Source organism: Lipotes vexillifer, unplaced genomic scaffold, assembly GCF_000442215.2.
Source record: "Lipotes vexillifer unplaced genomic scaffold, Lipotes_vexillifer_v1.1 scaffold466, whole genome shotgun sequence".
In the NCBI taxonomy this organism is placed as follows: Eukaryota; Metazoa; Chordata; class Mammalia; order Artiodactyla; family Lipotidae; genus Lipotes; species Lipotes vexillifer.
In genome coordinates this window covers 974064-1000222 of record NW_006796103.1, presented here as the reverse complement: position 1 = coordinate 1000222, position 26159 = coordinate 974064, and the positions used below count along the sequence as shown (strand labels likewise).

The 26159-nt window shown below is 47.9% G+C and overlaps 1 protein-coding gene across 1 annotated transcript in view; it reads left to right on the top strand.

The window, feature by feature from the left end:
* WNK2 (WNK lysine deficient protein kinase 2) overlaps nt 1–26159 on the top strand; it is a 157241-nt gene that overhangs the window by 108293 nt on the left and 22789 nt on the right. Inside the window, exons 19-26 of the mRNA XM_007468161.1 lie at nt 11868–12691; nt 12982–13051; nt 14947–15026; nt 15124–15815; nt 17090–17304; nt 18214–18402; nt 19129–19227; nt 25669–25713. Coding sequence (XP_007468223.1) covers nt 11868–12691; nt 12982–13051; nt 14947–15026; nt 15124–15815; nt 17090–17304; nt 18214–18402; nt 19129–19227; nt 25669–25713 — 2214 coding nt within the window. The remainder of the gene's footprint in view (nt 1–11867; nt 12692–12981; nt 13052–14946; nt 15027–15123; nt 15816–17089; nt 17305–18213; nt 18403–19128; nt 19228–25668; nt 25714–26159) is intronic.

Below are 26159 nucleotides of genomic sequence, written 5' to 3'. Positions count from 1 at the left end.
TACTGATTTTAGAGGAAAAGCTTTTAGCTCTTCACTGTTGAGTGTGATGTTAGATGTGGGTTTGTCATAAATGGCCTTCATTTTATTGAGATATGTTCCCTGTGTACCAACTTTGAGAAGAGTTTTTTTCATGAATTGATGTTGAATTTTGTTAAATGTTTTTTCTGAGTCTGTTGAGATGATCATGAGATTTTTATCCTTCCTTTTGTTAATGTGGTGTAACACACTGATTGACTTGTGGATTCTTTAATCCATGGAATAAATCCCACTTTATCATGGTGTATGATCCTTTATGTATTATGTTGATATTTGGCTTGCTAATATTTTTTGAACATTTTGCATCAATATTCATCATAGATATTGGCCTGTAATTTTCTTTTTTAAAAAAATTTTAATTGAAGTATGTTGTTTTACAATGTTGTGTTAATTTCTACTCTACAGCTAAGTGATTCAGTTATATAAACATTCTTTTTTAAAAATATTCTTTTCCATTATGGTTTATCATAGGATATTGAATATAGTTCCCTCCCTGTGCTATACAGTAGGACCTTGTTGTTTATCCATTCTATATATAATAGTTTGCATCTGCTAATCCCAAACTCCCAATCCATCCCTCCCTCACCCCACTTCCCCCTTGGCAACCATAAGTCTGTTGTCTATGTCTGTGAGTCCATTTCTGTTTCGAAGATAAGTTCATTTGTCTTTTACATATATATATATTTATTTATTTATTTATTATTATTATTTTTGTGGTTACGCGGGCCTCTCACTGTTGTGGCCTCTCTCCTTGTGGAGCACAGGCTCCGGACATGCAGGCTCAGTGGCCATGGCTCACAGGCCCAGCCGCTCCGCGGCATGTGGGATTTTCCCGGACCGGGGCACGAACCTGTGTCCCCTGCATCAGCAGGTGGACTCTCAACCAGGGAAGCCCTGTGTTATATTTTAGATTCCACATGTAAGTGATACCATATGGTATTTGTCTCTGTCTGACTTACTTCACTTAGTATGATAATCTCTAGTTCCATTCATGTGGCTACAAATGGTATTATTTTGTTCTCTTTTTTTTCTTTTTTCATTTTTAAAAGATGCTCATATAATTGTATAGACACATATATAGATATACATGAAATATTTTTATTGTTGTTAGTTTTACAAAAACAGGGTCATATTATTCACACATTTCTGCATCTTGCTTTTCTTTTTTTTAAATTTTATTTTATTTATTTATTTTTATACAGCAGGTTCTTATTAGTCATCCATTTTATAAACATCAGTGTATACATGTCAATCCCAATCTCCCAATTCATCACACACCCCCCACCCCCCACTGCTTTTCCCCCTTGGTGTCCATAGTTTGTTCTCTACATCTGTGTGTCTATTTCTGCCTTGCAAACTGGTTCATCTGTACCATTTTTCTACATTCCACATATATGCGTTAATATACGATATTTGTTTTTCTCTTTCTGACTTCACTCTGTGTGACAGTCTCTAGATTCAACCACGTCTCTACAAATGACCCAATTTCATTCCTCTTTATGGCTAAGTAATATTCCATTGTATATATGTACCACATTTTTTTTTTTAGCATCCTTATTGGAGTATAATTGCTTTATAATGGTGTGTTGGTTTCTGCTTTATAACAAAGTGAATCAGTTATACATATACATATGTTCCCATATCTCTTCCCTCTTGCGTCTCCCTCCCTCCCACCCTCCCTATCCCACCCCTCTAGGTGGTCACAAACCACCGAGCTGATCTCCCTGTGCTATGTGGCTGCTTCCCACTAGCTATCTATTTTACGTTTGGTAGTGTATATATGTCCATGCCACTCTCTCACTTTGTCACAACTTACCTTTCCCCCTCCCCATATCCTCAAGTCCATTCTCTAGTAGGTCTGTGTCTTTATTCCCATCTTAACCCTAGGTTCTTCATGACCTTTTTTTTTTTTTTGCCTTAGATTCCATATATATGTGTTAGCATACGTTATTTGTTTTTCTCTTTCTGACTTACTTCACTCTGTATGACAGACTCTAGGTCCATCCACCTCACTACAAATAACTCAATTTCGTTTCCTTTTATGGCTGAGTAATATTCCATTCTATATATGTGCCACATCTTCTTTATCCATTCATCTGTCGATGGACACTTAGGTTGCTTCCATGTCCTGGCTATTGTAAATAGCTCAGCAATGAACATTGGGCTGCATGTGTCTTTTTGAATTATGCTTTTCTCTGGGTATTTGCCCAGTAGTGGGATTGCTAGGTCATATGGTAATTCTATTTTTAGTTTCTTAAGGAACCTCCATACTGTTCTCCATAGTGGCTGTATCAGTTTACATTCCCACAAACAGTGCAAGAGGGTTCCCTTTACTCCACACCCTCTCCAGCATTTGTTGTTTGTAGATTTTCTGATGATGCCCATTCTAACTGGTGTGAGGGGATACCTCCTTATAGTTTTGATTTGCATTTCTCTAATGATCAGTGATGTTGAGCAGCTTTTCATGTGCTTCTTGGCCATCTGTATGTTGTCTTTGGAGAAATGTCTATTTAGGTCTTCTGCCCATTTTTGGATTGGGTTGTTTGTTTGTTTTTTTTAATATTGAGCTGCATGAGCTGTTTACATATTTGGGAGACTAATCCTTTGTCTGTTGATTCATTTGGAAATATTTTTTCCCATTCTGAAGGTTGTCTTTTCGTCTTGTTTGTAGTTTCCTTTGCTTTGCAAAAGCTTTTAAGTTTCATTAGGTCCCATTTGTTTATTTTTGTTTTTATTTCCATTACTGTAGGAGGTGGATCAAAAAAGATCTTGCTGTGATTTATGTCAAAGAGTGTTCTTCCTATGTTTTCCTCTAGGAGTTGTACAGTGTCTGGTCTTACATTTAGGTCTCTAATCCATTTTGAGTTTATTTTTGTGTTTGGTGTTAGGGAGTGTTCTAATTTCTTTTACATGTAGCTGTCCAGTTTTCCCAGCACCACTTATTGAAGAGACTGTCTTTTCTCCATTGTGTATCCTTGCCTCCTTTGTCATAGATTAGTTGACCATAGGTGCGTGGGTTTATCTCTGGGCTTTCTATCCTGTTCCATTGATCTATATTTCTGTTTTTGTGCCAGTATCATATTGTCTTGATTACTGTAGCTTTGTAAGATAGTCTGAAGTCAGGGAGTCTGAATCCTCCAGCTCCGTTTTTTTCCCTTAAGACTGCTTTGGCTCTTCTGGGTCTTTTCTGTCTCTATACAAATTTTAAGATTTTTTGTTCTAGTTCTGTAAAAAATGCCATTGGTAATTTGATAAGGATTGCATTGAATCTGTAGATTACTTTGGGTAGTATAGTCATTTTCACAGTATTGATTCTTCCAATCCTAGAACATGGTATATCTCTCCATCTGTTGATATCATCTTTAATTTCTTTCAACAGTGTCTTATAGTTTTCTGCATACAGGTCTTTTGTCTCCCTAGGTAGGTTTATTCCTGGGTATTTTATTCTTTTTGTTGCAATGGTAAATGGGAGTGTTTCCTTAATTTCTCTTTCATATTTTTCATCATTAGTGTATAGGAATGCAAGCGATTAATTTTGTATCCTGCAACTTTACCAAATTCATTGATTAACTCTAGTAGTTTTCTGGTGGCATCTTTAGGATTCTCTATGTATTGTATCATGTCACCTGCAAAGTGTGACAGTTTTACTTCTTCTTTTCCAGTTTGTATTCCTTTTATTTCTTTTTCTTTGCTGATTGCCGTGTCTAGGACTTCCAAAACTATGTTGAATAATAGTGGTGAGAGTGGACATCTTTGTCTTTTCCTGATCTTAGAGCAAATGCTTTCAGTTTTTCACCAATGAGAATGATGTTTGCTGTGGGTTTGTCATATATGGCTTTATTATGCTGAGGTAGGTTCCCTCTAGGCCCACTTTCTGGATAATTTTTATCATAAATGCATGTTGAATTTTGTCAAAAGCTTTTCTGCATCTATTGAGATGATCCGATGGTTTTTATTTTTCAATTTGTTAACATGGTGTATCACATTGATTTGCGTATATTGAAGAATCCCTGCATCCCTGGGATAAATCCCACTTGATCATGGGGTATGATCCTTTTAATGTGTTGTTGGATTCTGTTTGCTAGTATTTTGTTGAGGATTTTTGCATCTATATTCATCAGTGATATTGGCCTGTAGTTTTCTTTTTTTGTAGTATCTTTGTCTGGTTTTGGTATCAGGGTGATGGTGGCCTCATAGAATGAGTTTGGGAGTGTTCCTTCCTCTGCAATTTTTTGGAAGAGTTTGAGAAGGATGGGTGTTAGCTCTTCTGTAAATCTTTGGTAGAATTCACCTGTGAAGCCATCTGGTCCTGGACTTTTGTTTATTGGAAGATTTTGAATCACAGTTTGAATTTCATTACTTGTGATTGGTCTGTTCATATTTTCTGTTTCTTCCTGGTTCAGTCTTGGAAGATTATACCTTTCGAAGAATTTGTCCATTTCTTCCAGGTTGTCCATTTTATTGGCATAGAGTTGCTTGTAGTAGTCCCTTAGGATGCTTTGTATTTCTGCAGTGTCTGTTGTAACTTCTCCTTTTTCATTTCTAATTTTATAGATTTGAGTCTGCTCCCTCTTTTTCTTGATGAGGCTGGCTAATGGTTTATCAATGCTGTTTATCTTCTCAAAGAACCAGCTTTTAGTTTTATTGATCTTTGCTATTGTTTTCCTTGTTTCTATTTCATTTATTTCTGCTCTGGTCTTTATGATTTCTTTCCTTCTGCTAACTTTGGGTTTTGTTCTTCTTTCTCTGGTTCCTTTAGGTTTAATGTTGCATTGTTTGAGATTTTTCTTGTTTCTTGAGGTAGGCTTGTATAGCTATAAATTTCCCTCTTAGAACTGCTTTTGCTGCATCCCATAGATTTTGGATCATCGTGTTTTCATTGTCTCTAGGTATTTTTTGATTTCCTCTTTGATTTCCTCAGTGATCTCTTGGTTATTTAGTAATGTATTGTTTAGCCTCCATGTGTTTGTGGTTTTTGTTCTTTTTCCCTATAATTGATTTCTAATCTTACAGCATTGTGGTCAGAAAAGATGCTTGATATGATTTCAATTTTCTTAAATTTACTAAGGCTTGATTTGTGACCCATTATGTGATCTATCCTGGAGAATATTCCATGCACACTTGAGAAGAAAGTGTAATCTGCTGGTTTTGGATGGAATGTCCTATAAATATTAATTAAATCTATCTGGTCTGTTGTGTCATTTAAAGCTTGTTTTCCCTCGTTAATTTTCTGTTTGGATGATCTGTCCATTGGTGTAAGTGAGGTGTTAAGTTCCCCCACTATTATTGTGTTACTGTCGATTTCCTCTTTTATAGCTGCTAGCAGTTGCCTTACGTATTGAGGTGCTCCTATGTTCGGTGTATATATATTTATAATTGTTATATCTTCTTCTTGGATTGATACCTTCATTATTATGTAGTGTCCTTCTTTGTCTCTTGTAACATTCTTTATTTTAAAGTCTATTTTTTCTGATATGAGTATTGCTACTCCAGCTTTCTTTTGATTTCCATTTGCATGGAATATCTTTTTCCATCCCCTCACTTTCAGTCTGAATGTGTCCATGGGTCTGATTTGGGTTTTTGTAGACAGCATATATATGGGTCTTGTTTTTGTATCCATTCAGCAAGCCTGTGTCTTTTGTTTGGAGCATTTATTCCATTCACGTTTAAGGTAGTTATTGATATGTATGTTCCTATGACCATTTTCTTAATTGTTTTGGGTTTGTTTTTGTAGGTCCTTTTCTTCTCTTGTGTTTCCCACTTAGAGAAATTCCTTTAGCATTTGTTGTAGAGCTGGCTTGGTGGTGCTGAATTCTCTTAGCTTTTGCTTGTCTGTAAAGCTTTTGATTTCTCCATCGAATCTGAATGAGATCCTTGCTGGGTAGAGTAATCTTGGTTGTAGTTTCTTCCCTTTCATCACTTTGAGTATATCATGCCACTCCCTTCTGGCTTGTAGAGTTTCTGCAGAGAAATCTGCTGTTAACCTTATGGGAGTTCCCTTGTATGTTACTTGTCATTTTTCACTTGCTGCTTTCAATAATTTTTCTCTGTCTGTGATTTTTGCCAATTTGATTACTATGTGTCTCGGCGTGTTTCTCCTTGCTTTTATCCTGTATGGGACTCTCTGCACTTCCTGGACTTGGGTGGCTATTTCCTTTCCCATCTTAGGGAAGTTTTTGACTATAATCTCTTCAAATATTTTCTCTGGTCCTTTATCTCTCTCTTCTCCTTCTGGGACCCCTGTAATGCGAATGTTGTTGAGTTTAATGTTGTCCCAGAGGCCTCTTAGGCTGTCTTCATTTCTTTTCATTCTTTTTTCTTTATTCTGTTCCATGGCAGTGAATTCTACCATTCTGTCTTCCAGGTCACTTATCCGTTCTTCTGCCTCAGTTATTCTGCTATTGATTCCTTCTAGTGTATTTTTCATTTCAATTATTGTGTTGTTCATCTCTGTTTGTTTTTTAAATCTTCTAGATCTTTGTTAAACATTTCTTGCACCTTCTCAATCTTTGCCTCCATTCCTTTTCGAGGTCCTGGATCATCTTCACTATCATTATTCTGAATTGTTTTTCTGGAAGGTTGCCTATCTCCACTTCACTTAGATGTATTTCTGGGGTTTTATCTTATTCCTTCATCTGATACATAGCTCTCTGCCTTTTCATCTTGTCTGTCTTTCTGTTAGTGTGGTTTTTGTTCCACAGGCTGCAGTATTGTAGTTCTTGCTTCTGCTGTCTTATTTTGTTCTTTTTTTTATGGCTGCACTATTCCATTGTATATCTGTACCACTTCTTCCTTTTTTTTGTACCACATCTTCTTTGTCCATTTATGTGTCAGTGGACATTTAGGTTGTTTCCATGTATTGGCTATTATGAATAGTGCTGCTATTAACATACGGGGTGCATGTATCTTTTTGAATTATAGTTTTGTCTGGATATATGCCCTGTAGTGGGATTGCTGGATCATATGGCAAGTCTATTTTTAGCTTTTTGAGGAACCTCCATACTGTTTTTCATAGTGGCTGCACCAACTTACATTCTCAACAACAGTGTAGGAGGGTTCTCTTTTCTCTACATCCTCTCCAGCATTTATTATTTTTAGACTTTTTAATGATGGCCATTCTGACTGGTTTGAGGTGGTACCTCATTGTAGTTTTGATTTGCATTTCTCTAATAATTAGCAATGTTGAGCATCTTTTTATATGCTTGTTATTGGCCTGTAATTCTTTTGTAGTATATTTTTCTCGGTTTGGTATCAGGATAATGGTGGCCTTGTAGAATGAATTTGGGAATGGTCTCTCCTCGTCAGTTTTTGGGATAGTTTGAGAAGGCTAGGTATTTGCTCTTCTTTATATATTTGATAGAATTTCCCTGTGAAGCCATCTATCTTGTCCTGGACCTTTCTTTGCTGGACGTTTTTTGATTATGAATTCAATTTCACTACTAGTGACCAGTCAATTCAGATTGTCTATTTCTTTCTGATTCAGTCTTAGGAGATTGTGTGGCTCTAGGATTTTTTATCCACTTTTACGTTGTCCAGTTTGTTGCTGTATAACTGTTCTTATGATTTTTCATACCTCTGTGATATCAGTTGTAATTTCTCCTCTTTATTTCTTATTTTGTTTGAGTCCTCTTCTCTTTTTTTCTTAATGAGCCTGGATAAAGCCTTATCAATTTTGTTTGTCTTTTAAAAAAAACCCAGCTCTTGTTTTCATTGATTATTATGTTGTTTTTTGGTCTCTGTTTTATTCATTTCTTCTCTGATCTTTATTATTTCTTTTTTCTGCTGACTTTGGGCTTTGTTTGTTCTTTAATTTCTTTGGACAGTAAATTCGGTTATTTATTTGAGATTTTTCTTTCTTTTTGTGGTAGGCCTATATTGCTATAAACTCCCCTCTTAGAACCACTTTTCAGTGTCACATAGATTTTTGAAAGTTGTGTTTTTATTTTCATTTCTCTAGATGTTTTCTGATTTCCTCTTTGATTTCTTCATTGACCCATTGTTTTTATAATAGGATATTGTTTAATCTCCATATGTTTTTGTTTTTTCCATTTTTCTTCCTGTAATTGAATCCTAGTTTCATACTTCTGTTGTCAGAAAAAATGCTTGATGTAATTTCTGTTTTCTAAATTTGTTAAGACTTGTTTTGTGGCCTAGCCTGTGATCTTTCCTGGAGAATGTTTCACATGCACTTGAACAGAATGTACATTGTGCTGTTTTTGGATGGAATGTCCTGTATGTATCTATTAAGGCCAACTGGTCGAATGTGTCATTTAAGACCACTATTTCCTTATTGATTTTCTTTCTATATGATATGTCCCTTGATGTAAGTAGGGTGTTATAGTCTCCTACTATTATTCTATTGTCAATTTCTCCTGTTAATATTTGCTTTCCATATTTAGGTGCACCTATATTGGGTGCATATATATTAATGAATGTTATATTCTCTTCTTGTATTGGTCACTATATCATTATATAATGCCCTTCTGTCTTTTTGACACTTTCTTCTAAAGTCTGATTTGTAAGATGTGAGTATCCCTACCAGCTTTCTTATCATTTTAATTTCCATGAAATATCTCCTTCCATCTCCTCACTTTTAGTCTGTGTGTCTTTCACTCTAAAGAGAGTCTCTTGCCCATAGGTGGGTCTTGTTTTTTATCCAGTCATCCACTTTATGTATTTTGATTGGAACATTTAGTCCATTGACATTTAAAGTAATTACATATAGGTGTGTACTTAACTGCCATTTTGTTACTTGTTTTCTGGTTGTTTTTGTCATTCTATATTCTTTTCTTCTTCTTTTAGTTTCTTCCCTTGTGGTTTGATGATTTTCCTTAGTGGTACGCTTGTCTTACTTTCTCCCTATTTTTTGTGTATCCATTGTAGGATTTTGATTTGTGGTTACCTTGGGGTTCATATATGTTGATCTATATATCTACTTGTTTTAAACTGGTAGTCATTTAAGTTCAAACACATTCTAAAAAATCTACATTTTTTTACTCCTCTCCCCCACATTTTGTGTGTTTTTTTTTTTTTTGGCCACACTAAGCGACATGCGGGATTGTAGTTCCATGACCAGGGATCAAACCTGTGCCCCCTGCAGTGGAAGTGTGGAGTGTTAACCACTCGACTGCCAGGGAAGTCGCCACATTTTGTGTTTTTGATGTCATATTTACATCTTCATGTTTATCCCTTAGCTGTTTATTGTAGTTACAGTTGACTTTCTAAATTTGTCTTTTAATCTTGTACTAACTTATGTAAGCAGTTGATCCACAGCCTTTACTATATATTTGCCTTTACTAGTGGGATTTTTCCTTTCCTATAAATTTTTACATCTTGTTGTAGCCTTTTTTTTTCCACTTGGAGAAGACCTTTTAAGACTTCTTTTAGGGTGGTTTAAGTATTGATGAACTCTTAGTTTTTCCTTATCTGAGAAGTTCTTTATCGTTCTTTTAATTCTGAATGATAATCTTGCTGGGTAGAGTATCCTAGGTTGTAGATTTTGCCCTTTCATCACTTTAAATATGTCATGCCATTCCCTTCTGGCCTGCAAAGTTTCTGCAGAAAAATCAGCTGATAGATTTATGGGTGTTCCTTTGTATATGACTCTGTTTTTTTCTTGCTGCCTTTAAATTGTCTCTTTGTCTTTAACTTTTACCATTTTAATTATGGTACATTTTGGTGTGTGTCTCTTTCAGTTCATCTTGTTTGGGACATTCTCTGCTTACTGTACCTGGATATGTTTCCTTCTGCAGGTTTAGGAATTTTTCAGCCATAATTTCATCAAATACATTTTTGACACTTTTCTCTCTCTTTTCTCTCTCTTTTCTTCTGGAGCCCCTATAATGCAAATGCTAGTATGCTTGATGTTGTCCTAGAGGTCCCTTAAAGTGTTCTCATTTTTTTATATTCTTTTTCTGTTCTGTTTGGATGATTTCCATTATTCTCTCTTCCAGATCTCTTATGCATTCTTCTGTATCACTTAGTCTGCTATTAAATCTTTCTAGTTTGTTTTTCATTTCAGTTGTTGTATTCTTCATCTCTGACTGTTTATTTTTTATATTTTCTACTTCTTTGTTAAAATTCTTACTGTGTTCATCTATTCTTTTCCTTAGTTCATTTAGCATTCTTTTTACTAATGCCTTGAGCTCTTTCTGGTAAATTATTTATCTCTGTTTCATTAGTTGATTTTTCAGGTTTCTTTATTTTCATCATTTTTTCATTTCAAACAAATTCCCCTGTATTTGCATTTTGCTTAACGTTGTCTCTATGAAATTAGGTGAAACAGTTACCTGTCTTGGTCTTGGAGGGTTGTACTTGTGTGGGAGCATCTCTGTGCAGTCTGTCTGCCCAGTGGCTTTGGTGGGAGAGCTGGATCTGAAGTGAGCATTGGTCATGTCTTCCCCCAGAGTGCACTGACTGGTATCACCTTGGTGGTAGGTGGGGATGGAGATGGAAAGGGTGGAGGCAGAGCCAGATATGATCTGGGGCTGCTTCTATGCTGAGTGGTCATCACTGCTCTTTTAGGAGCGGTGTCTGGTCCCGAGGTCTGGAGCCGAATCCCTGAGGGTGGGGTCTGAGCTACCTCCTTTCCCTCTAAGTGTGTGCTCTTCACCCTCCCGACAATGGCACCTTTGCACCAGTGGCGATCCATGCTGGAGCAAGAGTGTCTGAGTGGTGCCTGATGTAGGCCAGTGTGTGTGCTGGTGCTGTCCCTGCACACCAGTCAGAGCTCCAGTCTAGACTGATTTGCCACCTCTGTGAACACCAGTAATGGCTGCTCCCACCCCATTCAGATGCAGGGCTGGGTCAGAGCCAGCTCTGTCTCCCACAAATGCACACTTTCCTCCGTGACAGCAGCCTTTGACCTAGTGGGAAGCTGTGCTGGAGCTAGAGGTGCCGGAGTGGGTGTTCAGTGTGGGCTAGGGCACGTGTTGGAACAGTTGACCAGAGTCCCAGGCAGTTTCAATCTGCTTCCTCTGTCTTGTTCCTAGGAGTAAGCAAGAGTGTTCACACTCTTCACAAGTGAATTCTAGGATTGTTACAGCCCAACATGTGTTCAAACAGCTCACTCCCCAGGGAGGATCTCCAAGCCCTGTAATCCCTCTCTACTTCTGTGTCCCCTCCTAGGGGTGCCAGTTCTGACCTGATTGCTTCTTACCCAACCCAATGTGGATCGTTACTGCCTTGGTTGTATAAGAGTCTTCCTGCCAATCTTTGGTTTGATTTTAGTGAGAATTGCTCCACATTTGATATATTTTTGAAGTGTTCATAGAGGGAGGTGAACTAGTAGAAGGTGTCCTTCTATTCCTCCATCTTGATCTCCTCTCTCTGGTCTGAGCGTCTGATCTTACCAAAGCACGGTGTCTGGTTCATCAGAAGTCCCTGCTCACTCCAGGGCAGGGGAGTGTGTACAGCTCACTACTTAGATTTTATAATTTCATTTTACAATTTTGTGGAATGGACCAGTGCAAGGGTGACCAGAGCCATATTTTTATGGAGCTGGAATGACAGTCGACAGACAGGTGATGGGTTATGCCTGATGGCTTAATGCTACAGAAAAACCAGAAGGAAGGTGTGGGTGTGCTAGTGCAGCTGAATGGGACACTGCTGGTGCATAGCCTGAGGTGGGAAGTGGGGCTGCGGGAAGACCTGTGCAAGATGTCTCAGGCAGAGGCCAGCACATGCATGACATTGGCATGTCTGAGAAAAGGAGAGAGGACTGGTGTGTAGGGCACCGCCAGCTCATAGAAAGCATCTTTTTGGCTAGCGAAGTGCCAGGTAAATAGGACCAGAATAGGTAAGTATAGAGGCATTTTTCCTATTTCTTCTAGATTCAGTGTTCTCTAAAGACCAGCTGTCTTCGAAGGAAAAGCCCAGCTTCTCGGCTAGTCTGCAGCTTTTGAGCCAAGCAGGCCCCAGGGACCCTCCTGGTGGTGCACCATCCCCTTTGGTGCCATCATCTCCTCCTGTGACTGCTGTGCCCCAAGACATGGCCCCACCAGCTGCCAGTCCTAAGCCAGAGCCAGCAACAGGGAGTGCCATGCAGGCAGGGGTCCCAGGGACCCCTCAGGGGCTGGCCAGTGAGCATAAGACCCCCTGGCTACTAGTGGAGACTCATGATGCCCAGCTTGTTGCACAGGCCCCTGGCACAGGCCGAGGGCCTTGTGCCCCATCTCTGGAGGCCCCATCCCACTCCACGGGTCTGGGGGATCCTGGCTCAGCCAGAGAGCCCAGCACCAGGGGGGAGCCCCCGTTGGCTTTGGCCCCTGTGTCTGGTGCCCCTGGCGGGGCCCCTCAGCCCACCCTGGGCCAGCCCCTTCCTCCACTCCCCTCTGTGGTGGGGGCCATCAGCCTGGCCACTCCCCAACTTCCCAGCCCCCCGCTGGCACCTACCGCCCCCCCCCAGCCGCCCTCAGCCTTGGAGTCAGATGGGGAAGGGCCACCCCCAAGGGTGGGCTTCGTGGACAGCACCATCAAGAGCCTGGATGAGAAGCTGCGGACTCTGCTCTACCAGGAGCATGTGCCCACCTCCTCAGCCTTGGCCGGGACCCCTGTGGAGGCAGGTGACCGAGACTTCACCCCGGAGCCCCCAAGAGGGGACGAACCCCGCACAGAGGCCTCTGGGGGTGACCTGGCCCTGCTGCCCCAGCCTGCGGTGAGTACCACCTCACCCAGAGGCACTGTCCCCAGGTGGGGGTCTGGACAGGGGCGGGGACTGACTCTAACTCAGGCCAGTAGGCATCCTGGCCATATAGAGCCGCCTTGCCCCAGCCCAGGCCGTCCTGTTCTCGGGGACCCCTGCCTGACCCACGCATGCGTATTTTGCTCGAGTGGCCTAGGGAGGAGGAGCCCAGCCTTTGGACTGGAGGAGAGGATTTGCAGCTTTGCTGCAGAGGTGTTAGCAAGTGAGGCTCACAGCTCTTTCCTTTTTGTTTCTTTCTTCAGTTGGAAAAGTCAGAAACAGCCCTTGGGTTAGATGTCACGTTGGAGCAGGCCACGTCCTTGCCAGTGACAGGTAACAAGCCGTAGGCGCTACCAGCCTTCCTTACTCTGAAACATTCTGCCTCTTTACCCTTCATCCCCACAGCATGTTGGATGGGACCCAGATGTGGCAGGAGCTCATCATGATAAAGCCTTAGTTAAAACCCACTGAGTTCTAGCACAAACCATGTATTCACACTCCAGGGAGAGAAAGTCCTCTGTCTGTGGAAATGGGTGAAAGCCCTGTTGACTGCGTGTTGGGATGTTATCAGGGCTTGTCTGGCCCCCCAGTGCTCTCAATATGTTCTGGTGGACACCCCTAGCTTCCATTTCTTTAGAAGGTTACAAGATGACTGTTTATATTTTGGACAGAGTACAGGCCTGGGGCTGGGGAGTTCCAGCAGGTCCACGGGAGCTGCCAGGCTGGAGCCATCTGTGAAGTTCTGAAACAGGATTTCCTCCGTGGCTCCTGGGTATTGTGCATCTCTGCGGGAACTCTCAATGTAGTTCTCATTTCATTATCCGAACACCTGTGTTTCAGCCCAAGGGAGTTGGTCTGACCTTCTAAGGTGTTGGTTCCTTCTTGGCCTGGAATTTCTTGGGAGATTAGCAAGATAAGGATCCAGCTGACCTTGTAACGGGACCCTGGGTGTGTGTCAGTGGCAGGCACAGCCCCCCAGTTCACAGAGCAAGGGGAGTGGACCGTTGGATTCTGGCCAGACCCCTGGACAGGGCATTCTCTTATAGATGCCACACTTGAGAGGGGTGAGGCAGCTGTAATTGGGGTCAGAAGCTGTAGCATATGATGTTTACCTGGGGAAGATGAGGATCTTGGGGTGAAGCAGGAGTGTGCTGGGGAAGGGAGAAGGCGAGAGGGTGTACCTGAGTGCCTGCTCCATCTCCTTCTGACTTCTGTCCGTGAGATGTGTACCATGGGCCTCCTTCTGCAGCTTCAGTGACTTCAAGTGCTGGAACCTTCCAGAGTACAAAACTCATAGGAGAGATCTAAGGAGACAGATTCTAGTTTGGAAGAGGTGAACGTTTCTGGCAGTCAGAGCTGTTGGTAATGAGCCTCCTGTCCCTGGAAGTGTGCAGAGCAAGGTTGGAGGATCCCCGCCACAGGCATGTGGGGAGGAGTGTCATGTGTTGCCTAGGGTTGGGGTTGCATGACAGATGGGTCTAGGTCTTCCCAGGAATCTGTGAGGGGGGCAGCCCCCCAGCCTGGCTGGAGGCTCTGTCAGCCCTTGTCACCACCCCCAACCCCCCACAGCATGTCAGTCCAGCTCGGGTTAACGCACAGCCTCAGCTTTCTCTTGCTGTGTGCAGGTCTCAGCTCAGGCCAGACTCCCACACATGAGGTCCTTCTGCTTCTGTTGTTTACTCTTCACAGCAACCTGGGAAGGCTGATCAGAAATATCACCTGTAGATGGGGAACTGAGACAGCGTCAGATGACGGGGACCTTCCCTAGACATTGGAGCAGCACGGTTAGGAATTAGCCTTATTGATCTGATTTTCCAGGACCTCATAAGACCCTTTTATCATCGGAACATGTCAGGGAGAGAGAAGGTGATGCCATCAGGTGATAGAGATATCAGGTGAGACAGGGTGACATCATCAGGGGTATAGAGGACAGGTGAGACAGGTGATAGTCATCAGGTATGTAGAGGGCCTGGCTGCACCTGAGGGTCTGGAGCAGGGGTCTTCAGGGACCTGAGTGGTATTGGGCTGATGTCTCCCTGCTTTTCTGGGTTCTAGGGAGTCTCCTGTGAAGTGACAGGGTTAGGATGTCAGTAGTTTTCGTTTTCCTAGCTGCACACACACACCTTCTCAGTGCCACTCCCTTTCTCTTCTGACTGGCTACTTTTGGGCCATTCCTGCCCTTGTTCTCTGTACCAGCCTGAGTAATGATTTTGATGTTCCTACAGCAGAATCATCTTTGAGCAGCATGCTGGGCTGTGAAGGAGGACAGGTGGCCTCAGATTCGCCTGTAGTATCCAGTGTCCCCCAGGTAAGGAGTTTCCTCCAGTGAGACGCTTAGTGGGTTGGTGGGCTTTGCTCTCTGATGGTGTTTGTGTGGAATCTTTTCCTTTCCACTGTTTCCCAAGGATGCCCCTGCTTCTGCCATCCCTGCACGTCTGGAGCCCACAGCCTGGACCAGCAGGATCCCTGGGGAAACCTTGGCCGAGTCCATGCAGAGCTGCCCGGGGACAGTGATTCAGCGTGGCCTGGAGAGCCACCCCCAGACACACAGCACTCTGATCTCGGGATCCCCTCAGAAGTGGCCAGGGCAGCAGGATGGCAGCTCGCCAGCCAAAACTGTGGGCCGGTTCTCAGTGGTCAGCACCCAGGATGAGTGGACTCTGGCCTCCCCCAGTAGCCTGCGGTACTCAGCCCCACCTGACGTGTACCTGGACGAGGCCCCCCACAGCCCAGACATGAAGCTGGCTGTGCGGCGGGCACAGACGGCCTCCTCCATCGAGGTCGGCATGGGCGAGCCCATGTCCAGTGACTCTGGGGACGAGTGCCCTCGAAGGAGGCCCCCCATGCAGAAGCACACCTCCCTGCCTGGCAGTGGTGGTGGTGTGGCCAGTGACTTTGTGAAGAAGGCCACTGCCTTCCTGCATAGGTCCTCTCGGGCTGGCTCCCCAGGCCTGGAGACACCCAGCAGGATGGGCGTGAAGGTCCCCACCATCAGCGTGACCTCCTTCCACTCCCAGTCTTCCTACATCAGCAGTGACAATGACTCAGAGATCGAGGATGCTGATATCAGGAAGGAGTTGCAGAGTCTTCGAGAGAAGTAGGTCCTGCGGACCAGGTCAGGTCCAGGCCATGGTGTCAGGGAAGTGTCCGGCAGCTGAAGTCCAGGTCCTGCCATGTGCACTTAGAGCTGCCTGGGCCGGGTGACAGGGTACAGGCGATGTCCCTGCCGTCAGACCTGGCCCCTGGTCTCTGAGGGCCACACCTCCCCTCCTCCTTTGGCCTCACACACAGGCCTTGCTCACACTTGCTCTCTCTCCCTGCAAGATTTACCTGCCCCTGCTGTGGTCAGGGTCACTGAGGTACAGCTACACCGTGAAGTCTCCTTCAGGGCAAGAGGGCCCCACTGTACAGTTAGTAAGGTGGGGAGAGGCTGGTGTCCTTGGGAAGGAGTGGCCATGGGCTCTTGGAGTGGGCCCAGAGATGGAGACGTGGGCAGGAGGAGCCCGTGCCTCTCTCCCACTATTGGCTCTGCAAGGAGAGCCCCAGCCCCGCCCCCACCTCAGCCCCGGCTCTCCCCTTCCCCTGCCCCAACACTAGTCCTAGCTGCATGCTCCCTGAGGAAAGCCAGCAGGGACCACCCGGCCCTTTCCTGGACTGTTCTAGAAACTGCCCTTGCCCACAACCAGTGATTCTACCCGCGTCTTCATGGCAGCTTCTTACCCACGTGACCTGTCAACTCGACTCTATTCCCAGGAATGATGTTGCTTGTGGGGTCAGCCTGAGCTGGAAGCTCCACTGGCCAGGGCTGGAGCCCTGGGTCCCTGGATAATAACATATTTTCTGTAGACTTGCTTGTGCAGCCTTCGTCTCCTCTGAGAGGCCTCTTGGGCCCTGTTCCCTCACATGGAGGAAGTAACACTTATTTGCCTGATAAGCTGAGGCAACCCTCCAGTTCTGAGCACTGATTATTTGTTGCTTCACCCATGTTCATGATTAGGGTTTGCGTTGTAAGCATAAATGTGTGAAGTTGTTCATACCGCTCCCCCTACCACTAAAAAACAGCAATGTTACAAGTCTGGATATCAGAAAACTTGAATCTCCTTAGGCTGGGCTTCATGCAGTTCTCTGTTGCTGGGTGTGTTGATGCCAGAGGCCCCCAGTGATACTCCCACTCAGCTTAGATGTAAACAGAAAGTGCTGTTTAAATGCCCCTGTGTCCCCTGTGCGTGGCCCATCTGCCCAGGCTATCCTGTGGGCTCCCCGCCGCACTCGTCACACCTGTCCTGCCAGCCCCGGGCTCTCCTGCAGGGGCCTCATGTTGGAATCAAGCAGAATGCCTACCTGGCTTCCCTCTTCCCTTCCCTTCTAAAGGCATCTGAAGGAGATCTCGGAGCTACAGAGTCAGCAGAAGCAGGAGATCGAGGCCCTGTACCGCCGCCTAGGCAAGCCACTGCCCCCCAACCTGGGTCTCTTCCACACGGCACCTCCAGTCGGCCGCCGGAGGAAGTCCAGCAAGAGCAAGTTGAAGGCGGGGAAGTTGCTAAACCCCCTGGTGCAGCAGCTCAAGGTCGTGGCCTCCAGCACAGGTTGGCCCAGGGCCCTCCTGGCCGCCCTCATGCGTGGGAGCCAGGCAGGCGGGAGGCAGGCACTAGGTCCTGAAAAGGCGCTTCTTGAATCTCCTTCCACTGGAGCAGGGAAGCCTTTTCAGGCCTGGGAGAGTTCGGGCCTCTGCCCCTCCTGCCGGGAAGGAAGGACTGAGGGGCAGGCTTTCGTGGAGTCCTCAGCCACCTGTGGGTTGCAGTGTGCTCCTCCTTGCAGAATGCTGCCTGGGATGGGGGCTGCTTCCTCTGACCCCGTTTCTCAGGCATATGTCACCCCCTGACAGAGGGGGTCGAACAGCTGCCTTGGTGGGGGGGGAGAGGATGGTAAGGCTCCCCCACCCCTAGCCCTTAACCGCAGTGCCCAGGCACTGAGAGTGCACCCTGACCCCAAGCCCCCACACTCCGGGGTGGGGACCCAGTGAGCTGAAATCCCCAAATGCGCCAGGTAGGAAGGCAGCAGTGAGTTGACCTTAAGCCCTCCCTGTCCATGTTACAGATAACCTGCAGGGCACACATCCAAGGATTACAAGGATTACACAAAACTACATGAATTCCATGCCAATTCCTAAAGCTAACATGAGACTTATGAGAGTGAGGAAATCCACAGGTCCCCTTTGAGCCTAGGTGTGCATCTCCAGGTGTGCTGTGGTCGTTTCACTGCACTTGCACAACACAGGCTGGCACAGTGTTGGTGATTAGTGGAAAGAGTGGTCATTTTCTTTGATCTTCCTGACACCCCCACATGGCCGCCCCAGCCATGCCCCCGTTGCCTGCAGGGACTCAGCTTCCCCAAGGTCACCCAGCAAAGAGCAGGGAGGATAGACATGGCCTGAGCTGGCTGGTCTGTCCTGTGGTGCCTCATCGTGCCTGTCACCCCTTCTCCCCCCAACCCAGGTCACTTGTCAGACTGCAGCAGAGCCCCTCCTGCTCAGGACCCTGCCCAAGCTGGGGCAGGGCCCACAGCAGCTTCAGACCCATGTGGGAAGGCAGTTCAGACCCAGCAGCCTTGCTCCGTGCGGGCCTCCCTGACTGCAGACATCTGCTCCGGCTTGGCCAGTGATGGAGGCGGAGTGCATGGCCCAGGTGATTCCCAGCTCGCCCGTCTCCGAGCATGTGCTAGCCTCATAGGGCCCGTGTGGCATAGAGGGGACGTGAGCTGCGGCCAAGGCTGCCGACAGCTTCTTAAGGAAAAAAATAATAGACGTAGCTTTTGAATGAAAAAAGTGGATGGCCTTCCCATCATCGAGTCTTGCTGTAAGCAGCTCAGAGGGAGGTGCGCTTTGCAAGAGCCGGCCTGGGGAAGGCGCCAGGACCAGTGAGAGGTCAGATGTGGCGTCTGCTGCGTGCTCTGCGCCGGTTCCCAGGCACTAGCCCACCCTGTCCCACCCCATTCCCCACTAAACATGGGTCCTTCCGTCAGGAGGGCCAGCTGGGGGGACGAGGGCACAGCTCTCGAGCTGGGAGATTGGCCTTGAGGAGGAAATGCTCGTCACCGCTGCCGTGGACGTAGCAGCTACGCGATGAGGTGCTCCACCCCCCACCATCTCTGTCCAGAGAAGTCGTGGTGACCGCTGCCGGTGCCCACCCCCCACCCTGCCCCGCACACTCTCCTGGGGTCCGCTTCTCTTCCGCTCCAACACTGCCTCCTTTGCATTACATGGTCAGTGGCTGTGGTCCTCTGGGCTGGGCTAGGTGGAGCCGTGGATGCTAAGTGAAGAGGCTGATATGGCTTGTGGTGTGTAGGAGGAATCCCAGAGACTGTACTTGATGCCTGTCTCTTTGTTTTCTTCCCTCTATATTCATTTGCAGGCTGGACGGTTTACCACCCAACGTCTGAGAGAGTGACCTATAAGTCTAGTAGCAAACCTCGCGCTCGATTCCTCAGTGGACCCGTGTCTGTGTCCATCTGTCTGTATTTGTTCTTTTGTATTTTATCACCTCCTGGCCCTTGGTTTCTCCCCTGCCCCTCCCTGTCTTCATTACCTTCCATACATTCTGTAGGACGCCTACCCCACCCCATTGAAATCACCTATTTAATATAAGAAACGGAACCCCGTCCATGCCCACCCTTCTGGCCCCAGAAAGCGCCAGTGCATGCTCTTGGCTGGCTCATGCCTGGACACCAAAAGCATGTGCAGTGGCTCACCCACTCCTGGCCTTGGGCGCTCTGCCGCCAGGCCCGCAGGTGCTCTGCATTTCTCTCGTCACTCGTTTGTTTAGTGTTTTTTTCTTTTTTTATGTTGGACGTAGTTTTATTTCTGTTGCGATTGTGGCAAATTTACACGTCCGCTGTCCCCAGCTCCAGCGACAACAAAAAGACAACCCCGGCCTTCTCTAGACGCATGGTGTGTTTCACACGTGTCTGGACTCTGAAGACATGCATGTAGCAAGCTGAGACAGTTCTAGAAGGTCACTGGAGGGTGTAACTTCCGTACAAGGGCCGTATCACAACATCCAGTACTGTTAACCCACTGCCCCACTCCCTGCATGTGGAAATGCTGAGAGAACGTGCTCCAGCTAGGATGTCCCAGTCCCCCTCTCCATTCTGGTCACGTCAGGAAACTCTAACCCTGAGAGATGTGATTCCCAGCCTCCTGCTGTGCCTCCCTTTCTGGGCCCGGCCCCTCCTGGTCTTGTCTCTAGCTGGAGCACTTTACTTGGTGTATTTCCCTCTCATCTCACGGACCTCAGAGATGAAGTCAATTATTCAGTTCCTCAAAGCTCTGCTAAACCAAAACTCAAGTCCCAGTCATCCTCAGACTCCCTGGAACACCCTCCTAGTACCCAAGGACTCCATGTCCAGGAATGGCACATCTGCTCAGGCTGTCCAAAATCGTTTTCATTCCTCAGATCAATTGGCAAATGATTCAAAAGCTGTGAGGTTTTCAGGTTTTTGTTTTTCAACGGAAAAGTTAAGCTTTTAACCAGTTGGATTGTACATGCTGGTTTAGGGCATGTGGCTTTTGCTGGTACAATAAAGATACATTGTGCTTGTTGTGATCTGAGGCCACGTCCATGGCAGCCGTCCGTCAGAGTTCAGTGTCCATCCCCATCAGAGGGACTTTGGCACCCTCCTGTGGGAGGGACAGGTTGGAGGCATAGGACCACATAGAAATGCTCAGGGACTGCCCAGTGTTTCTTGTCTGCTAACAGGGGCCCTATTTCAGCTCGAGTGTCATGGGGCTACTGGTTAGTTGCTAAGTTGGGTGAGGGGCTGGGAGGCCTGCATGCATCCTGGCTCCCTGCTTACCTCACGGCATCACTCACTGGTCCTCTTCTGCCCGTGTGTGCCTGGCTCTTGCCTGAGAAGCTGTGGTGAGGGCACCTGGGTCTCCAGGTGTCTCATGGTTGGACAAGTATGTGTATCACTGCCAGGAGGGTGGCTGGCGAGGCATAGGAAGCAGATTAGAGCAGGGCACTGAGAATAAAAATGTGCGAGTGATCAGCACCATGTTCGCCCCTGAGGTCATTGCCATGCTACCTTTCTACCCACGTGGTTCTGCTTTTTTTTTCCTAAGGGTTTTCATTTGCATCGTTAATTATTGTTCCAGGATAAAAAAAATTTTTTTTTGAGGCACAGTAGGGACAAAGGGTTTATGTTTTACTTCTGTCTCTGTGGCCAGGAGGAAAGGAATGTGTGAGGCACGGCTTGGTGGAGACAGGGACCAGGCCTAGGCAAGTTGATTTTAGGTAGTGGTACCTGCTGGCCTGTAAGGCCTTATTTCCTCTGATGCTGTGAATCTGATGATACTGCTTGTTTTCACACCCTGGCCCTTTTAGGCACATCTTGGCTGAGTTCCTAGTCTTTGGGCCACAGCTTGGCCCCCACATGGTCTGAGGTTGCTGGTCCGAGACTGTGCTGTGGGTTCCTGCCCTGGGCCCTCTCACCCACAGGCCTCCAACTGGGGACATGTGCAGGCTCAGTCTGAGCTCCTGCTGCTCTAACGGGGTGGGATGCCCCAGGACACTCCCTCCTGTCCCACGTGCTCTGGCATTTGCCAAGCCCTCTAGGGGTCCTCAGTCTGCTGGTTTCTGGGTGACCAGGGAGCTTTGTGGTCTTAGAGGAGACTGAGTACATGCCTGTGAGAGACTGGAGGGAAATTCAAAGCTGGTTGCAGCCCCTGAGGGCTGAGAGGCAGGGGGACTTCGGGCAAAGATTGTAGAGAGGAGGGCATGCAGAACAGTTGGAAGACCCTGAAGTGTGCCCACTCGGTGGGATCTGGATTGGCTGCGAGGGCTGGAGGGAGCTTGAGCTTGGGTGCTGAGGGCCATGGCTTTGGGGATGAGGGGGCAGCTAGCCCAGCCCAGAGCTAAAGCCAAAAGAGGGTTTTCAGTTTGCTGCCTTGAACTGAACAGGAGACAAGACTCTAGGAAAATAAAACCTGTGTTAAGCTTTGAAGTACAGAAAGAAGGTCCCAGCTTCAGTGAAGCTCAGAGAAGATGAGAGAGGTTGGAGATAGGTGGGGGCACCTGGGGTGGAGCTGCAGGCAGCTTCAGGAGGTGAGGAGGTAACTTGGGTGGGCGAGGCAACCATGCACAGGATGGAGAGCGGGGGGAGGGAGGGTAAAGCCTGGACGCCTCCACGGGACGGATGCCGGGACAGGCTAGCCATCGGAGCAGTAGGCGGGCCGGGCCCCAGGGAAGGGCAGATGTGGGGGTGAGGCTCTGGGCACAGAACCCTCCTTGCGGCCAGTGGAGGGTTCAGGGAAGCTTGGAGTTGGCAGGGGCGGAGGGGAGTGTGGTCATGTTCAGAAGTGGTTGTGTGCTGTTGGTCAGAAGCTGTTGTCAGACCCATTGATCCTCCCTGCCTCTGGCTCCTCCTCATCTGAACAGAGGCAGGTGCGGGTACCCTTCCAGGACTTTCTCTGTGCACGTGGAACGATGGGGTCTGCTTTGTGTTTTTCGCACATGTCCATCAGCAGCAGGCCAGGTGCCCATGCTGTAGCAGGTTTGTCTCTGGGACCCCCAGGGGCTGCTGTGCAGCCCCCAGGTCCTTCCCTCACGTGGGAGTGTTCTCATCTCCCTGTGGGGACTCAGGCAGGGGAGGTCACTCAGGGAGGAGACACCCCCTCACAAAGCCCCACCCCACCCTACGACCACTCAGGTTGAGCTGTCCTAAGGGCAGGCCCCGTGCCAGCTGGGGAATGAAGCTCAGGGTGGAGTCACCCTAGGGTAGAGCCGAGACACATCCTGCTTCCCTGTTCATGCTGCACACAAGAGTTTCAGCACTTGTCTTGGCTTGAGACTAGGTGGCTGGATACAGAGACACCCAGAATGATGTTTTGGCTCTATATGCCATTTGTTTTTGGTGCCAGAACAGAGTGTCTAATGCCACTGTCAGGTGTAAGGCTGACCGCTGGAGGTACCCCTCTTGTCATGGGGAAGGTGGGGAGGCCCCTGGCTGGTCCGCACTGAGGCTGCTGGCCCCAGTTTCTGTGAGCTTTGTTACTATTTGAACACTGATAAACAGCAGGTGTGGTCGTGGCTACAGGGCCTGGCCCACTTCTTAAGCAGTCTGCCTGCATCGGTTACCCTGGGATTTGAGGTGTCCCTCGAGCGGTCCAAGGGTCTAGACGGCACTGGGTGCCTGACAGTGCTGACCGTCCACACCAGCAGCAGCCTCTGTTTCCATGCCAAAGTGAATGTGGGGGCAAGTGGTGTGGGGGCCTCACTGCACACAGGCCTGGGTGCTGCCTGAGACCCCTGGCCTGGCTGTGAGGGCAGGTGGCTGGTGGCTCTGTGGGCGACTCCTGCAGACACGTGCTGCACCAGGACAAGGCTTTAGGTCATCCAGTGTGTTGCTCCTTTGCAGTCTGGGAAGAACAGTTTTCCCAACAGCTGGGAGAGGCTGCCAAGCCCTGCGTCCCTAGCATCTGCCCTTGTGGAAGCTTCTCTGAGTCATTCTGGGGCCTCTAAGCCAGCTGTTGCCAAGCCTTGGCTAAGGACGGAAGTCCTACAGGGGAAGACTCACTCTTCATGGGAAACCAGGGGTGGGGCTGGTTAAAACCATTATGCCCCATGTGGGCCTGATGTGGGCTTCCTGTGGGCCCATGTGGGTCCCCTGTAGGCCTCCTGTGGGCTGTAAGTTGGCCCCTTGTGGGTCCCGTGTGGGCCCTCTGTGGGTCCTGTGTGGCCCTGGTGCCCTTGTGTTGCTGCCTTGTAGCCTGCTGGCTCTGTAGGCAGGAACTCGATGTATACACTAGCACAGTACGGGTTGAGCAGGGCTGGGTGGAGTCTTGTTCATCAGAATCTGTCTGCATGGTGGGTGTTGAGGGCAGGACCCAGGCCAGGGCACAGACACGGGGGAGGAGATTCAAGTGGCCACCTGAGGATGGACAAGGGCTCTGGTGTGAGTATGGACTGGCTAGCCACACGATGCCTGCTCAGCTGTGGTTCTGCACTGAGCCAGACAGTATGGCCTCAGTGTGGAGGGACCCGAATCTGGTTTGTTTGTGTTTAAAGGCCCACCCTAAGGGCTGGGAGCCGTCTGTATTCTGGTCACCTCAGGGCCTGTGTTCAGCGAGGGCATGGAAGGCTGGGGGCTATCCGTGCTCCATCTCCTCGGGCTGTGTCCGGTGAGGGTGTGGAGGTCTCAGTGGGCTGGTATCACTCCCTGGCTCTGAGCACCGTGTCCTGGTGGCCAATGGCTTTGACCCTGGGCTCCCAGGAAGGTCGGTCTGGGGCCCTGATCGCAGGCCCAGGCTCTGTCTAGCACTCCTGACCAGGCAGCTCCTGGGGCTGGCTGGCGTGTTCTCTTTCCTGTGAGGGTGACGGGAGGCAGCTCTGAATGCAGAGCTCTAGCTGCACTAGGAGGTGCCAGGCAGGCACAGAGAAGCCTTTTGAAGGCTTCTCTCCTGGCAGAGTGATTAGTCCCATGTCCCAGGGTCATCTCTAGGGGACTGCTATGGCTCAGAGGACGCTACAACCACAGGAATCTGACTAGGAAACGTGCACTCATCTGGTGACCTGCATGCTCACAGAGCCCAGGACCCTCCTCCCTTCGTGCCTCAGAGCCCCCAGAGGGCCTTGTGCTCTCAGTTGGGGTCCATCACAGGACACAGACCAGCAAAAACCCTTCAAAGTTCCCACTGAGAATCAGTCAGTCTGGATTGCTGGCCTTTTTGGTTTTATTCGCACATTAGAGACCCCAACAGCATATCACCTCCCTTTTTATCAAGTCAGCCTCATAGAACACAACAGAATGAACAAAAATAAGTGCAACTCAATTTGAGCTAGGTTTCTGAGCCCAGTGGGCACAGCTCTTCCCCAATGAGCCTTTGTCCCCGTCCCCAAATGCAGGAGGCAGCATCTTGCCTTCCACAGCAAAAGTGCTGGGCATGGCTGTGTGGCGGGCACCCTCCAGGGAGTATGGGGTGTGCAGGGAATTGTGCTCCAGGTGAGGGGGCCGTGGGCCGGAGCACAGACACCCTCCGTGCTAGTGTGGCCTTGCTGAGTGACCTTGGGGACACCTGAGCCATCCTTGCCCATTCCACGTTTGCCTGCTTGGCTCCCTAGGATGCCACTGGGTAAGCCGGGTGTGGCAGCCCCTCCCGGGCAGCTCATCTGCCCTCCAGGTGAGCAATGACTGTAAGTGCCAGACACTAAAGTCACTGCCCATCTGTCTAGCACAGACAGCCTCTGGGGAGCACAGGGCCTGGCAGCATTTAGTCATGGTGCAATAAGGAGGCCTCGCCCTGCCCCAGTGGACCTGGAATACCAGATGACGCAGCAGTGATACAGAGAATCAGGGTCGGCCCTGCCTCCCACCTCTCTAGATAGGATCCCTCATATTTCCCCACCACACTTGCCACTGGCCTGTTCAGGGCAGCTGTCCAGGATCTGGGATTGGCCTCAAACCTGCAAAACAATGTATCTTTTTGCACTTGGAAAACGGCCCATGGGCCTCCCTCTGGGCAGAGCTAGACTTTGCTCCATTGAGAGCTCTCCTGGCTAACTCTTAGTGGGTTTCCTGCCTCAACCAGCGGGGCTCCCAGAAACCTTACATTTGAAAGCCAAGCAGTGTGCTTTGCTTTTTTTTTTTTTTTCTCCTTTCTCTCTCTTTCTCTTTTTTTTTTTTTTTTTAAAAAAGCTTCTAGAGACACACACACTTCTACCTGAAGCTTGGGGCTTGGCCCTGCACCTCCGCCCCTCGGCGAAGCTCGTGTGAACCTCCACACTGACTTGGGGGCCGCCCAGTTAGCCCAGGAGGCTGGTCCCTTCTCTCTGAACTGCTGGCCTTTGCTCCTCCTCACACACTGATGACTTTTGCTTAGAGTGTGGTGGCTTGTCCCCCATGTGTGCTGTCCTGCCTAACCCTGTGGTCTTGTGTCATTTCTTCTTCCCTTGCAGGGTCTGCCTTGAAGCGTCTCTGTCTAGGCAAAGAGCACAGCAGTCGTAATTATCGGGTTTTTTACCCCTTGTCCGCTTCCATCGCATGGGCTTTATTGTCGCTAGTGTGCATCAGGGTTTCCGCGACTAGACCAGGAGCCAAGGGCCCAGCGGGTGGCTGGGCGTGGGCCTGCTCTGCGCCCACCCTTCACGGGTGCTGCTTGGCCTCCGCCTGGCCAGATAGCTGCCCTCGGGCGCCCTTTTGAGTCTCCATGGCTCCTAGAGTTTGTGCATTCTTGCCAGTTCACATCTAACAGGCTGTCCTTCTCCAGAACGTCCACATATTACCAATCATTAATTGGCTCCTTTTCCAAAACCGTAGGAATGAGTATTTCCTTGAAGTGCTAAAGATGAGTGCCCCTCACAGAGGAGAGATGCCGGGACAAAATGGGTATCAGTTTACCTGGGCCGCCCACTGCTGTCATCTCATGCCTTTTTTTTTTTTTTTTTTT